This window comes from Notothenia rossii, assembly GCF_949606895.1.
Source record: "Notothenia rossii genome assembly, chromosome: 11".
Lineage (NCBI taxonomy): Eukaryota > Metazoa > Chordata > Actinopteri > Perciformes > Nototheniidae > Notothenia > Notothenia rossii.
Window position 1 is genome coordinate 45,497,719 of NC_136910.1, and position 13,436 is coordinate 45,511,154.

Consider the following 13,436-nt stretch of genomic DNA (forward strand, 5'->3'; position numbering starts at 1 on the left):
GTTTGCAATTGTTTTGTCACTCTCCTATAAGCTAAAGCTAGGTTGTTTGATTGCCTTTAACTTCTCACTGGGCCTTAAAGTAATTATTTTCCCGCTCTTTTTGCCTTGTAGCATCAGGACTATCTGTGAAGGACTACCAGCGTGTGAAGGTGAAACCAGGAAGCTCTGCTGAGCTGCCGTGCCTGGTACGCTCCAACCTGGCCCAGGTCATGTGGAAATCCAACGGCTCGGTGCTCACCGAGGCCTCGCGCTTCCACCTCATAGCCGAAAACGGTCTCCTTATTTACAGCGTGGCCCCCGAGGACCAAGGTCACTACGAGTGCTGGTCTGTGGAATGGGCCCCCGCTGCTGGGAAGAACTTCAGCCGCCTCCTGGCCGGATACGTCCTCTCTCTTATTCCCCCGCCCAGAGCCCCTCAGCTGGCCGGCCACGTGACCCCCCCCCTCAACAGCCAGGAGACATCTAGCACACAAGCAGCTGAAGGTAACGGTAAGACAGACAGAGCCCTACTAACGTCGGCCATTGCCCCTCCCAGCTTCACAGCCACTACCCAATTCACCTCCCCTCCCCAAACTGACTCATCACTAACCCCGCCGCCCAGCAGCACCATCAGGTTTCAGCCGAAGCTCCCCCCCCTGAGCTCCAACACGCCGCACAACCGGGTCCCAGCGGCGGAGTATCTGCAGCACAACAACAGCACCGCCCTCCTCTTCCTCTTCCTCCTGTTTTTCCTCCTCTTCCTGGCTGCACTAGCGTACAACTGCTACATGCAGTACCTGCCGGCCCCCTGCCTGAGGCTGCGAGGCGCTCTGCTGGGCAGTCACAAGAACACCCAGCAGCCGGAGTACCGGGCCTGCGAGGCGGGTCTGATGGAAGCTACTACCAGCGACAAAATGAACATGACTGAGCAGCCGACACAGAACGGCAGCCAAACCACCCAGAACCTCAAGGCGCTGCGCGACACCGGGTACGAGACCGAGCCCGAATGTGGCAACGGGCGGATCCCCTCCCACACTTGTGGGGGAGACAGCCCGTCCCAGGAGAAGCCCTTCGATGTGGACTGTGAATCTCAGCCCATCGAGTTTGCAGATGCAGATGAACCTTACTGCTAGCAAGAAGCCTCTTTCAGCATAAAGAATATTTGATAGGGATTTCCCGCTCTTTCTGGATCTTCCCACAAATCACACATGGTTTCCTCTGTAAAGGTTTTTTCAGTGTTTAGCACCACGTGAAGTTTAATTGTCACAAAGCTTAAGTCTACTTACCTGTAGAGGTTGATGTCTGATTTAGGGTGTTGATGATGATGAAGGTAAAAACTGTTCTCACAGAAGCTGCACCCGCTCTGCTTAGGTCCAGCGAGAAAAGCTATTTTGTTAAATTCCAAATTGGAAACATTGTTTACCAAATTGGTAAGTTACCTTGATGTTTTCCAAATTGGAGTTGTGTTTTTTTGTACAGCCTTGGTGAAAACCGTTCTGAAAGCCACACGTAGGCGATTGGACTGGAAAGGCTTCAACATTACATTGTTTCTCAGGGAAGATTTCCTCGGTACGTTACAGCCTTGCTTTGTTGTACACTGTTGCCATCTGCAGCGCCCGGTATGTGGGCCTCTCACCCAGTGAGGTGGCTATGTCTGTCTGAAGGTCAGAGAAATAGAAAAAAACAACAACTGGTATGATATAGAAATGCTGGAATAAATCAAACCACTGTCAAACCATCTTTAAGTGACAATGTTGAGTTTCTCTGAATGAAATGTGTCCTACCTGTGAAGTCGACATTCCTCCATGGATAAACCTCCTGATGATCCTGTGTATTAACCGCTACTCGTCATTTCCCCTCATGCGGTGTGTTATTAACATAAATATGTCCAGTATTATGGGATGTTTGAAAATATCAATCATCAGGGTCTTTTTTCAAACAGCCTGGAAACAATCTTTTCTTTAAAGTTATTTTGTGTTACTATTTTGAATCAAGCCTTCATTTTCTGAACATGATTATTTAAGCTGAGTCTCTTCTGTGGTAATAACATGTCTCGTTTGTAAGTAGTTAAGATCTTGCTCTTTTTGTTTAATTTATTGCAGCAGATTTGTTTCATTTTTTTTTTTAGAGCCTAGCACCTCAGTTTCCCTGGTGTCTGATTTGCATGTCACCCCTTTATTAGATTTCCCATTTTCCTCAATACTCTCTTTTCCCATCACTCCCTCCCTCACAGCCTCCTCTCCTGTCGACACTTCATCTTCCCTGTCCTCCTCTTCTTCCTCCTCTTCTTCCACCTCTTCCTCCACCAAGCCCCACAGTGTGGAGGCCCGGGAGGCAGAGGTGAGACTGTTGCCCCCCCTGCTGAAGGACCAGGCCTGGGGGGTGCACGCCCAGGAGGCCTTCCTGCTCTTCTGCCTGGCCCTGGGTGAGTGGTGTCGGTGACGATGGCTCGAATGCAACTCCGGAACTACAAATCTTTTCCTAGCACTGTTTTAACCCTCCCCCTTTTTCACTCATCCTCTCTGACTTTTTGCACGTTGCATGTTTCCATTTCCCAAACATAAGCTAACTGGAAGTGTGTGTTTCTGGATTTGTTTCAAACAAGCCTGTCCTTCGCTTCATGGCATCTGCCTTTTGGAGAACTGTTAGTCTCAATTTCAGGTGTCTGGTCAGATACCTTTTTTAATAAGTGAATGTTTGAAAAGACAAGATCTGATGTTCAGCTGTCTACGTGATCTGGTTGTCTAAATTCTCACTTCTAATGATAAATGAACGTGGTACATTTTTGTGTAAAGTATGTAACGGCAATCTGGCGCGAATGTTACATTTAGAAATGGATCCTTTTTGTCCAGGGTGTCAATTGTAGGATTACATCTCAATACCTAATCTGGATTTTTTTTGTTTGTGCCTGTAAACAAGTGTAAATATATTTGTATATATGGAACAAATACCATTTGAAGATGTACATAAATCTAGGGGACTTTTTGGGAGCATTGCTCTTGGTAGGGAGGCTAAATAAATATTGTCAAATGTTTTCAACAATGGATTTGGACTTTTTCTTTAAGCAAGGTGGATTCATTAGTGATGATACAGTTGTAAATGTTATGCAAGCTACGTGTATTCATACTCTGCATGATCAAGATGCAGTAAATAACAGCGCTTTGGTGAGAGATTGCATACATTTACACTGCATGTACATTCAGTTTTCAAACGTTTGAAACTAGAACGTCATTCAAAGATCTACCAAAGGCAAGTATTCCTAATACAGCACGTCCGTGTGGAGTGTCAGTGTGTCGACCATCTGGCGGGTCAACATGAAGTCCTATTCTCTCCCTCAGGTCCCAGTGATCTCCAAATTCACTGGCTAATTAATGGGCACATTTTGGACACCCCCATAATGGAGCACCGCCTGCCGCTGGGACAGAAGGAGGTTCTGGTGAGCAGCTGGCTCCGAGAGGGGGCTCTGGTCAAGGATGCCCGCTACCACTGTGTCGCTGAGGCCAGCACGGGCAGCGACACGTCTGAGGTGGACCTCCGCCTCACTATTGGAGGTATATCCAGAAGATTATTTGGTGTTCCATTTAAAGATAACATTTTTTTTTAAAAAGACTCTTTCCTGTCTTTACGAATCAAGAACAGGGTTTTTCATTTGAAGCTAACTACATACTGTAGGTAACTGGTAGGGACGATCAAGTTTTGCCTGGGGAATTTTTTGTATTGTTTGTTGTCATACTGATTTTAGTCACATGAGGCTAAACTGGTCCCATGCCACATGTTCTTTATTGGTTCTCAAAGGTCCATACTGTATTTTGTGTGTAAATTGTTGTGAGAAATGAAAACTCACCTGGTAGAAAACACAGAAGAGAAAACTATTTAAATCCGATTTAGAGAAGGATCCCCAGACTATATTTTCTCACTGCCTCTCGGATATTCTGGATCTACAGTAGGCTACCTTGACAATGTGTTTTTAAGAATTAAAAGCTATTCTGTCCCTAAATGTGAAATATATCACAAGTAATGCATGTTAAGAGGTATTTGGGATTGCGTTGTCATCAATGCCATTATTTCAATAATAGATGTTATTTGACAGATGAGGAGAGCGTCCCGTCCAGGGATTTGAACCAATGGAGAGGTGCACTCACAGAGCATGAGCAACTGCTAAAACGATGGGCAGAGGCCTGGGTAGGTCAAAGTGTGTGCATGTGAGTGTGCTTTCTGCAAACCTATTAATAGTTATGGTGCAGTTGCCCTGGTCGACTTGCATCACGTGTTAGCATTTTTAACCTGCTCTGCATGTTCAGTTTGGGGCAAATGGTTAGAACCTTCTGTTTGAGCTCTTTTTTCTATGTCCAGATTTATTGGGGACAATAATTAGAAGCACCAATCAAAAAACTGATTAATATTCCAACCATGTTATTCTACTTCCTGTGAAATGTGTGTTTTTTTAGAATTAAAAAAGTGATGTACACTTTTTAAATAAATAACTTTGTTCCTGCAGAAAAGCTACTTTTAGCTTTCACATTTAACGACATTACATTTAATCACATTTTCTGTTCCACATGATCTTTTAACCACATTCAGCTAATTGTCTTCTAGTTAACCAAACACTTTTATGTTCCTCCTTGAAGGGATCTTCAAACACACACACAAGTCTTGTGACGTGTTTTAACAGCTGCATTTATTTTGGGGAAAAGTAATTGGATCCCACGATGTTACTCTATCCATCATTTAGGTAAAGCTTCATAATCTATCTGTTCCTCCAGCAGTAAAAGCTCCCCTTAACATACCAATTTCTTTTATTCACGATACAGACACTTTGACTAGTTTGTATGTAGATATAGTAGGCTACTACCATGCATCTTGTTGACCAGAAAATAAAAAAGTGATTCAGATGTCTACACCAAGATAGTTTAACCTCTGTTCAAAAACATTTTGTCCATTTTTAGCCTTTCATCTACTTGTGCAGTACAAATGTGTTTGCCCTCCACAGGAAAGCTGTGATGGCCACTGAGCTCTGTGAAGACATCATGAGCTTCACTTCAACGTGTTGGCTGAATCTTATTGTGAACGAGGTCCTCAGCAGGTGGACAGCACCTTTTGACACTGAAATATCATTGACTGGTGGAATTCGATGTCCCAGTGTCACCTCTTATGTCCGAGTTTGATGGATTGGGAAGCAAAGAGTTCACGCATGCTTCCTGCAGGAGGATCATCTGGCTGTGATGATGATGATGGTGATGATGATGGTATTAGGACTCCTTCTAAAACGGATGAGGAGATGAAGCCCATCGATCTGAGGACTTGTTGGCAGCCTTTCTTCCAAATATGCATTTATTTATTTTTTACTGACACAAGCACATCCTGAAAGCAGTGCTTGTGGAACAATAAAGCTGATGGTATAGGAGGAGCACTGATCAGTATTTCGAAGTAATGCAGCGTCTATTTTATGGTTTGGTTTATTTAGGTGTTTGCACTTTCTCCGCCTTGAAAAGATCAGGAAGGAACCTTAAAGCTACCTTGCAGTGTGACATTTTACTTGAAATTATAATGTGTAGTCTTTTTACTTCCAGAGTCAAATCCCTATCTTATTTACAGGGGTTTGATTCCAGTAATGGAGTAGGTTACTGTGGGAAGTAGGGTTCTTTTCAACCACAGTATACTCAGATGTTTGACATTAAGCACGATTATATTGACAAAAGCGGCATTCAGAAAAAAAAACATCATTCTAAATGCTGTCCTTGGCATAGGTTGAATTGTTATTCTGTACCTTGCTGCTTTTTGTCTGCACTTAGTTCTTCTTCACGTCAAAAACTGTGACTACCTATTTACCTTTGGAGCAGAAATAGCTTATTAATAAAACTATTTATTAGAAGTTTTGTTTTGTTTTATTTGTTTATTGACTTTGACATTAAATGAAGTATGCTTACTTTTTTTTTACAAGATAAAAGATGAAATATTAACAGACCTGATCCATCTATTTATAAACAGGTCATTTCGCCTGCAAGGTTATAAATTGAGTGGCCCACTGACACGTCAGCCTTTTTCTACCTGAACTCTTACCATCTGAATTATTAACCAACCTCCACTGCACATTTCTCCTTGAAAGGCAGTTATGACATTCTCAAAATGCTAATGCCTCCAATAATTATAGAAGTATGGGCATTCATTATTATACATTTAAATCAACTAGAAAAAAATACAAAATAAGTTTTACCCTAAATAATTATGTTCAGTATAACATATTTGATATATAAAAAAATGTTGTTTAAAGGCCAGGTTTCTGCAGCTACTGAAATGCTTGCCAAATAGGCTTTATGTTTTTATGGCGCCATCTACCATAACTGGAGCCATTGCGCCCTCTGGTGACAAAGTAGAGGAGCACAAGCAGAGAGTAAAAAAACATAAAGGTGGTTCTTTGTTTATAAAATAGGTCGTGACTCAAGTCAAGTGTCACCGCAGCAAAGTCATTTTCAACAATTTGGTGTAAAGTCATTTCAACAATTTGGTGTAAAAAAACAAACAATTTTAACAAGTAGGTATTATCAGACCTAGTAGTTAAACTGCACTAGCAGTAGCCACATAACAACGAAGCAAGAAAAGCAAAAATAAATACAGTATGTACACTGAACAAAAATATAAATGCAACACTTTTGTTTTTGTTCCCATTTTTCATGAGATGAACTCAAAGATCTAAAACATTTTCTACATACACAAAATAACAATTTCTCTCAAATATTGTTCACAAATCTGAAAAAATCTGAGATAGTGAGCATTTCTCCTTTACCGAGATAATCCATCCCACCTCACAGGTGTGGCATATCAAGATGCTGATTATTGCACAGGTGTGCCTTAGGCTGGCCACAATAAAAGGCCACTCTGAAACGTGCAGTTTTGCTTTATTTTGGGGGGGGGGGGGGGGGTCCGAAAACCCTAGGGTTAAACCCTAACCCGTCACCCATTGAGCATGTTTGGGATGCTCTGGATCGGCGTATACGACAGCGTGTTCCAGTTCCTGCCAATATCCAGCAACTTCGCACAGCCATTGAAGAGGAGTGGACCAACATTCCACAGGCCACAATCAACAACCTGATCAACTCTATGCGAAGGAGATGGGTGACATGTTAGGGTTAGGGATTAACCCTAGGGTTTTCGGACCCCCCCAATAAAGCGAAACTGCACGTTTCAGAGTGGCCTTTTATTGTGGCCAGCCTAAGGCACACCTGTGCAATAATCATGCTGTCTAATCAGCATCTTGATATGCCACACCTGTGATGTGGGATGGATTATCTCGGTAAAGGAGAAGTGCTCTCTATCACAGATTTTTTCAGATTTGTGAACAATATTTGAGAGAAATGGTTCTTTTGTGTAAATACAAAAATGTTTTAGATCTTTGAGTTCATCTCATGAAAAATGGGAGCAAAAACAAAAGTGTTGCATTTATATTTTTGTTCAGTCTAATATTAGGTTCAAGTCTGCATTCTGCTTTGATTAATTGAAGCAGCCCTAACCAAATTAATAACAGTTTGAGGGAATATTCTTGTACTCATTCTATACATTTAACATTACAGATTAGAAGGGATTAGATTCATGAATCGTTTATTTTGTAAATGTTTCAGTTTCTGTATTCATGGAGTTAGCAAAATGTAGTCAGTTGTTAAGCAGCTCTGCAGGATATGCTTTAACTGAAATATGGGTGGTTAAATTAAACCCTGAAGTGTACTGACTAAAACCCCAATAAATGCATAAGAAAATAAAACACCACAAGCGTAAATCTATTTACTCGTCTGTCCAAGATTTCTAGTTCGACGTTTTTTTCGACTGATATTATGCCGTGTTTATCCCTAATGAGCTCATTACTACCCCATGAGGGCGGAGGGCGAAATTAAACTGAGCCCTCCACCAAACAAACTTCAACAAGCGACACAAAGGTGAGATTTAAGCTTTATCAGAAGGTTTTGAGCAACGTATTTTTCAGTTTTTACCAAAGAGAATTTAAAAAATGAAGATAAAATGCTTTTTTTAGCAAATGTCCTGGTAACTAAATCATTTAAATGTCTGAGAGTCAGCTAGCTTACATGTGTGCAACATGTATATTTACGAAATTAGTTCTCACCTGTAGCCTCACCTGTGGCACTCACAGAAGATTATATTTCATCACGATAATATTATGAGATAGCTCTAAGTCTACAACACATGTTCTACATTTTAAGTTTCGCTTATTGTTTTAAATTGCATACAACTTTTGGTTTGGATTTTGAGTCTTGGTCGGTTAACATGGTAGGTAAGCTATTGAAAATAAACTCAGTTTTACAATGTAAAACTATTTTACTTTTCTTACAAATATTCGTATACAAATATAAGCTGTTTTATTAGTGTCTGGATCTGGGGTCATTGCGTCCCAATACATTGAAGGGATTGAAAAAATGAATACTTTTTAAATAAAAAAAACCTTGCATATCTACAGCTCTTGAGTCAAGTCTGCTGCATTATAAGATTATCTGGTTTTACTATGTATAGGTATTGTTTGATTACATTTAAAATTTCTTTATTTTATTCTATAAACTACTGACAAAAACTCTCTGTGTTGGATTTCAACAGACACTGGAATGGAATGGCTGACAATGGCGTATGTAGATATTGAGATTTAAGAAACAGTTGGAGTGGTTTCCATAGCTGTATATTCATATGAGATGGAAGATCGACTAAAAGAAGGTGTGTATTCCTTGTCCAGTCTATTTTTAAAATTCAGCATTTATTTGAAATCTTCGGGCCACATGATATGGAAGCTATTGAACAGATCCAATAGCTTAAAAACTCAGCCATTTCATGAACATATATTTATAAACAATAACAACAACAAAAAACAGAATACAATTATAAGGAGGACCACAACAAAAAGATGTGTGACTTTTCAATCAAACACTGCTGAATGTTCATGATGTTTTTAATATAAAATCTGAGGTGGACTTTAATCCATTGTTTAATATACAATTCTGCATTGATTTGGAATGTATGATATCAGCAAGAAAACTAAAAGTTGTGCCATACAGTGTACTGCCGACTTTGACATTGAGTAAAAAGACAACACTGCATCCGGAGTCAATGTCTGTCCAATTTCCAATCCAAGCTTGCGTCACAGCGGTCTTCAAATTGTATTTTTCATTTAAAAAAGAAAATGGGTTTGTTCTGAAGCATTTCATAAACTACATGTTTATGGGGCTTGTAAGAACATTGATGCAGTGTGTTCTTTAATTAGTACTGCACCTACATGAAATACATGTATGGCTCTAACTAATTTATTGAAATGATTTTTCTATTGTTTGGTTTGGTTTTTTGATTTACAGAAAGGATTGGGTGTTGCTTTTTTTCAATTAGGCATTCACAGGCAGCTCCAATTTTGCCCCAGGCACGATTATGAAAATGAGTTCTCAAGGTTGTTATCTACTCTCTTCAAGTAGGCTATGGCTATCAATATTGTTTTCCTTTAGCAGCCATGTTATTGAAATGTGCTCATTTCCGGCAAGATAATTAAACTACATTCAGTGTAAACATAATGGTAAGCAAATGTTGTGTAACCTTTTATTTATATTTTAATCAGATGTAGAGATGTTGTTCCTGGCCCATATCAAATTAATAGACCACATGTATATGGGTTTAACTATTTGTTGCCATCTTTGCATAACTTGAGACAAAAGCTCTCGTGGGATGTAACCCACTGTAAACAAGTAGATGGCGACTTGACAATAACATGGTGACAGAGCAATACAACATATTTTGCCCACAATACCAATATTGTTGGAGATAAGAATTTGCAATTTATAGTTAATCATTTTCATTTTTATTGTATTTCATATTGCATTAATCTAATACTGACTACCTATCAATCCTATCAACACATAGACAAGCTAGTGTTATTTTGGCTGCTGCATTTGAAGAAAATTCTTAGGTATCATTTGAGATATTGACAGGACATTAATTGCTACACTAATATCATTTGTCCTAAACCTAACTATATGGATCAAAGAATATTATCAGCAAGTCCATGTTTTATTGTAAATGTCAGAAGTCTCTTCAAACACGACAAACTTAAATCATTAGCAACATATCTGAATCTTTAATTTCTGTTGGTAAATACTTTTTTTAAATCACATTTGACCAGTTGCCGGGTTTTGCCCTTTTTGTAATATTGGTTATTTTGCTTCTACCTAGTCTGAAAATAACTCTGCTTTTTGAAAATGTTTTTGGTAACCTGGCAACAGTAGTCAAGTGGAGAAGTGTCTGCAGCTTTCCTTGCCAAAGGATGCTCTTTCCTCTGTCTCTCCTTTCTCATTCACTCTTAATGTATGTCTGAAAAATGAGAACACTGAAACCAAATCACATGTTTATTCAGGATGAAATGTCTGTTTTTAGCTTTTACGAGTTTGATCTATCAAATGCTATGAACTTCAGCTTATTATCTGGAGGAATTATTTGTATATCTTGTTCTTAATGAATGCACATGAAATAAGCAGAATACATCTTGTATCTTATCAGTGCACTCTTATGGTTAACGCTTGAGCTGTGAGTTAACTGTTGTTCGTTTGGATTCACTCAAATCTTATTGAAGAGAATAATCCTGTTTATGTTTGTGCCATTTTATTTATTTATTAGAGACTGACCTTTCCTTGGATGGACCCCATCATACACTGCAGGAAGCCCACGCTGTGGCCTATGCAGCCTACTTCACAGAGAAAGGACCTTCTGTGCCTCAGGTTCTCTGCCTCCTGCTTACAGAGCACTGCAATGTGTGAGGAGAGCCTTATTACACATGTGTCCCCTTATCTACACATTGAAAATAGCCTGAGGTCCAATTCAGCTTCTGGAAGAATTGAACAATTGAGTGAAAAATGTGACCAGATTCTTCCTAATCCCATAGTGCACTCTCTTAGGAGAACAATAAGTATTATTTTATATATATATATATATAAAACCTTATATATATATATATATATATATATATATATATATAAGGTTTAGTAAAAAAACCTGAACATTGGAAAAACCATATTGACATCCGTCTATTTGTTGTTGACGTTTCACAAAAAGACAACAATGTTGACCTGCTGGTGGTGCTAGAGGAAAGGTCCTCAGGTTTCATATGGATCTTTACATTAGCCCAACCCCTCTTAGTTACTGTTGCTATGTCTTTTTGCCATTTAAATCTTGTCACTTAAATTTGACAGTTAACATTTGACATGATGAGTCCTACATTTCAAACGGATGCCGGTAAAAGCAGGTTTACAGTCAGCTGTTTTGATGAGCTGTCGCTGGCTGAATGTATAACCTGCAGCACCACTGAAAATGATTTGACTATGTGGTCGTTTTTTTATTTTCGTTTTGGCAGTGGTGTATTCAAAGCATTAAAAAGTACAAGTACTACTATAGTAAAGTGACATTTTATTTCTTTAAAAATCATCATTAAACCACTGTTTCAAGTGAAAAATATTCATTGCTAGCAAAAAAAAAAGAAACAAGCTGTAATAATCATAGCTTCAGAGGTAATACAATTGCAAATGACTTCAAGATGTGTGTAGCGCCAATAACTCCCTATGAGTTAGCCGCTGAGAGGCTACAATGTGCTCTTTGCTGTGACGCGTTCCATTTAAGAGTCCTTAGTCATTTGTAATCCGTGGCATTTAATAAAGAGGAAAACCAACAATATACAACTCCAGACCTGACGGTCAACAAAAAGTATCAGAGCGCCATTCACCCTCTTCCTACATCATATCCTCCAAACCGGCATCCAACAGGTGACTAAATACCAATAAACCACACCCACGTGACCATTGCCGGAAGTGATAAACAATAAGAATGAAACGTGATGCAAACAGAAATGAAGATTAATAATAGAAGTAATAAGTAATGGCAAAACAAGCATTACGGCTCCTACAATTTATAATAAACGTTAGCGACAAAAACCTATAACACATATTAGCATACAGGATATCCTTCTAATATAAAATAAAAAAGGATACTTATTATGTCTTTAAGTGTTATCCAACTATACGTCTAACCAAATTTGCACATCTGTTGTTCTAGTACATTTGTACTATCTGCCCTCATACATATAAACAGTAAATTGCTAATTAAATGTGTAGGTGGTAACTGTTAACATGAATGTGTGTGGGGGGGGGGGGGGGAGCTGATAATGGTGACAATCAAATCATGGGGGTGGCATTTTTTCTTCTGATTCCTTTTATGGGTATATTTCTCCGTCTCTTTTCGTTATACTTCAACAGAATCTCATTAAATCACTCCAGCATCTCAGCTCTGATGATGTACGTATCATTTTTAAAGGGCAGTCAGGAGAAAACAAAATGTGCACCTGCGTCTGGAATGGTCTCTTCCACTATTCTGCAAGCCTCCCCTGAATGAGTCATCCAGCCGGCTCCTCATTGGATAAGACCATGCCATCCCAAGGGATTGCCTTGCAGAGGCAGAAAAGGCCTTGCTTCCATTCACAGAAACATTGGTATGCCAGCCTGCTATTTCATTCACATAAAAGACTAAATATTGCATGCCTTTTGTCCTCTGCTCTTGTTCTCCTTTTGTCTTATTGCCTCCTCATTTGATGATTTGCGAGGGCCTGCCTTTTCTTCCCTGCTTTGGTGTTTGCCTTTTTTTCTGAGGAGAGAAGGCAGACGTGCTGTCTTTCTTTTTTCTTTTTTTTTTTCTATATTTGCCAGGCAGGAAAGAGAGATGTTGGGAGGGACTGCAGTGCGAAATCTGCAGCAGAGTGAGAGCGGAAGCTGCTTATGAATGAGTGTCAGTCTTTTGGCTTTGCTAGATGCTCCTGAGGACATTTTACATGAATGGTGTCTGGCTGTGTGCTTTTCCGCTACCGGGGAGACAAAGATGCTTCATTGCTGTCGGTCTTAAGGAGACTCGTGGGCTATTTCTGTTATCCTTTCCGTTGTTTCATTGACTCATCTGCCTGAGAAACACGTCGTTCATGCCGAGGTTTTTTTCTTTAGTTGTGTCATTCATGTAATTCAAGCCGGACCAATTGATGGGTTATTTTAGACGAGCTGTGAGATTGTTTCTGCTCCCTTGTTGTGAATTGGATTTCTTATGCCTTTGTTGCAGAACATAGATAGAGAATCAGAGCTGCACATTAGACGAATGGTCTCAAAACAATTTATATGTGTATACAAAAATAGCTTTATTTATTTTTGCATTAATGGATGATTATTAATAAATTGTGCAGAAACAACAAGTGTATTAGGGAGATATCGTTTTTTTTAAAGTATATATAAGAACCAACTCTCTGCCCATAATTTGCAGCTATTATAAATTAACATGGACAATATATTAATGATGTTGCGTATTTTCCGATCATGCTAACATTTTACTGTATTGTTGCTTCCAGTGGTTGAACGTATGGATTAACATCCTTATAGGAAAATGACGTCTTTATG

The 13,436-nt window shown here is 39.4% G+C and overlaps 1 protein-coding gene and 1 long non-coding RNA gene across 9 annotated transcripts in view; both read left to right on the forward strand.

The window, feature by feature from the left end:
* The window catches only part of sema4d (sema domain, immunoglobulin domain (Ig), transmembrane domain (TM) and short cytoplasmic domain, (semaphorin) 4D), a 40,436-nt gene extending 34,585 nt beyond the window's left edge, over positions 1–5,851 (forward strand). For 6 of the 8 annotated variants that reach the window (XM_079659529.1, XM_079659531.1, XM_079659526.1 and 3 more), the window contains one exon: positions 112–2,181. In XM_079659529.1, coding sequence (XP_079515655.1) covers positions 112–1,112 — 1,001 coding nt within the window. In that variant the 3' untranslated portion in view covers positions 1,113–2,181. Of the gene's footprint in view, positions 1–111; positions 2,182–2,212; positions 2,405–3,317; positions 3,531–4,069; positions 4,162–4,969 lie in introns of those variants that run through there. The other 2 variants (XM_079659532.1, XM_079659533.1) reach the window with 2 other exon arrangements.
* A 1,794-nt stretch (positions 5,852–7,645) lies between these two features.
* On the forward strand, positions 7,646–12,490 carry LOC307025654. The gene is made up of 4 exons (XR_013804223.1): positions 7,646–7,907; positions 8,578–8,691; positions 10,630–10,765; positions 12,321–12,490. It is a non-coding gene; the product is annotated as an uncharacterized lncRNA (long non-coding RNA).
* The last annotated feature ends 946 nt before the right edge of the window (positions 12,491–13,436 follow it).